Source organism: Corylus avellana, chromosome 11 (genome assembly GCF_965113065.1).
Source record: "Corylus avellana chromosome 11, dhCorAvel1.hap1.2, whole genome shotgun sequence".
NCBI lineage: Eukaryota > Viridiplantae > Streptophyta > Magnoliopsida > Fagales > Betulaceae > Corylus > Corylus avellana.
Genome location: NC_142500.1, coordinates 19,211,878 through 19,214,453, shown reverse-complemented (window position 1 = coordinate 19,214,453; position 2,576 = coordinate 19,211,878). Strand labels below are relative to the sequence as shown.

The window sequence follows — 2,576 nt, the reverse complement described above, 5'->3', positions numbered from 1 at the left end:
CAGGAATCTCAGACTCTCAGTGCCCTTTTTACAACTTGTTTGACATGCCAATCCTTAAAAGGGAAAAGTGTAGCGAGAGGGCAATTTTCTAGATAAGAATGGAGGATAATATTGTCATTTCGTGTGTCCTTGGTACACCCGTAATTAAAGAGATATTGCGGGGGTAAGTAACTAACCCAACCCTTATAAATACACTCAACCCAACCATTCCCTCATTCTTGTTCCTCCTTCGATTTTCTCCATCTTCTTTCTCTCACTCTCTTTCCCTCTCTCTCGGCCTCTCTCTCTCTCTCCTTCTCAATCTCTACCGAGATTCTGAGCGCCAGATACTCGATCCTTTCCCTTCCCTTTTATTTATTTATTTTCTTTTTGAATTTTAAATTATTTTGTTACCGATTAATTTAGGGCAGTTTTATATTTCTACCCCCCATTTTTCAACATATTAGAAATTGCCCCCCAGTTAGTTTGTGTGGTCGCGCTAGGTGCTTAGCTGCTGACGTGGGATGCACTCAAAACGGCACCATGAACACCAAAACGATGCGCCTTCCTCCCCGTCGTGTATTGACGCCCAATGCCATAAACAACAAGCGAAAGGACAGAGAGGAATTCGATGCCCTCAAGCCGCAGCCGCCGCCGACGACGAAACTGCCCAAGCCGGATGCGCCGCAAGCCGAGCCGATCAGCCCGTCGTCTAATCAGCTCCTGGCCGGGTACCTGGCCCACGAGTTCCTCTCCAAAGGTACGTTGTTCGGTCAACTTTGGGATCCAGTCGAAAACGAGGTCGTTCCGGTCTCGCCGAAGAAGAGAGCGAAGCCGAGCCGGAATGGCGAAGCGGAGCCGAGCGGTGGACAGCTGGAGGATTACCAAAGGTACGTGGAAGTAGCGAGTTTGCTGAAAACGGATGGGGCCCACTTACCTGGCATTGTGAACCCCACACAGCTCGCTTGCTTCTTGCAGATGTGATGCGTGGAGCGATTCTATTGGTTCCTCCATATTACCAACCAACGAAAAAAAAAAAAAAAAAAACTCTTTCTATTTTTTTATTTAATTACCTTTTTTCTCTCTTTTCATTAACTTTTGGTTAACTTAAATAGCTTGTATTCATGTATTTAATATGCATGTGGCAATTGGCATGCATGCATTCATGCGAATCTGATCCTTCTGTGTGAATATCGAGACGAAGAAGCATGCTTAGAAAGACATGCATATCGGATTCCATGAACAAATTTTGTGTAATTTCCATGCATGTTTATTTGCTATATAATCGGTTTATTAGACAAAATTACTCCATATCACCATGCCTAGCCTATTAAACTCACCATTTCTTCAAAATAAATTAATATAATTTTGACATGACATAATTATGTTTATCAAAGTTCTAGCCTCATTAGTATCTAATGTCATACATAGTCTTACTTTTAAAATTATCATTGAATTTGAGATAAATTTGTATCGCTAGATCATCTGTTAATAGAACACGTCATGTCTACGATATAATCCGGTGGTTAACTATGCGTATATATTTTCTAGTTGTAATTAAGAAAAAATAGTCTCATTGTTGGTAACAACATGATGTTCAATATAGATTTTATAGATTTTATTCTCCCTCTTGCCATTAATTATATGAAACCAGTGAATATGGAAGAGTAGATTAACATGATGGCCAGTACACAGATTAAAGTGTAATTAAGTTTATTTAATTCTTCTTATAAAACTATAAAAGCCGAAAATAACGATCCGGCACATATACAAATATGCCTCTTCGTTCCCCTCACATGGTGACCATTAATATATCGAACTAGGATGTTTATATATATATATATATATATATATATATATGAAAGCACTTAGTCTAAGTGATGCTAAGGGCACTACAAGTTTTCTTATCAATTGAGATATCAGTTCATAAATGGTAAAATAATTAATCAAAAAATTTATTTGTCAATTTAATTAATTAGTGGCTGATTTGTCAACTTCAGCATTTTTCAAAACATATTACAGAGACAATAATAATAAATTCAAATCATTTCGAAATAATTTCTCTTAATCTCAAGTGAAATTTTGAAGATCTACTTCCCATTTCTACCGCAATTGAGGTCGTTTGCTAAAATAATGAAAATTTGCCCGTTGCGTAACATGCAAATTTTTAGAGAAGCGTTAACTTGGTTAACAACCCGATCAATAATTAAAAATCAGTACAAAGAACAAGGAACAAAGAAACAGCAATAATGAGTGGAAAAATTTGCTACAAATTGGTTTGTAGCATATTAAAAAAACATGTCAGAAACGCATGTTATTAAAAAAAAAAAAAAAAAAACGTGTTTTTTCACATGTTACTTTACTATATTAATTAGTTTGTATGAATTAACTATAAGCTGGTTTGTAACTAATTTTTGCCCACAGTCACAAAAGGGTTGATGACATAGGCAAAGCAAATGCTCATAAAGAAGCACGAAGATTGAGAAGTCTCTCAACACTTCCCGACACTCCCACTTAATTTAGTCTATTAAGTTGACTTTTATCCATAAAATATGTGATTCACAAATGTATTTTTAGTAAGATTAACGTAACATATG

General features: G+C 36.6%; 1 protein-coding gene across 1 annotated transcript; it reads left to right on the top strand.

The window, feature by feature from the left end:
- Nucleotides 1-236: 236 nt before the first annotated feature.
- LOC132166260 (uncharacterized) lies at nucleotides 237-1,309 on the top strand. The gene has a single exon (XM_059577046.2). The coding sequence runs from the start codon at nucleotides 523-525 to the stop codon at nucleotides 961-963; it is 441 nt and encodes a 146-aa protein (XP_059433029.2). The 5' UTR covers nucleotides 237-522; the 3' UTR covers nucleotides 964-1,309.
- The last annotated feature ends 1,267 nt before the right edge of the window (nucleotides 1,310-2,576 follow it).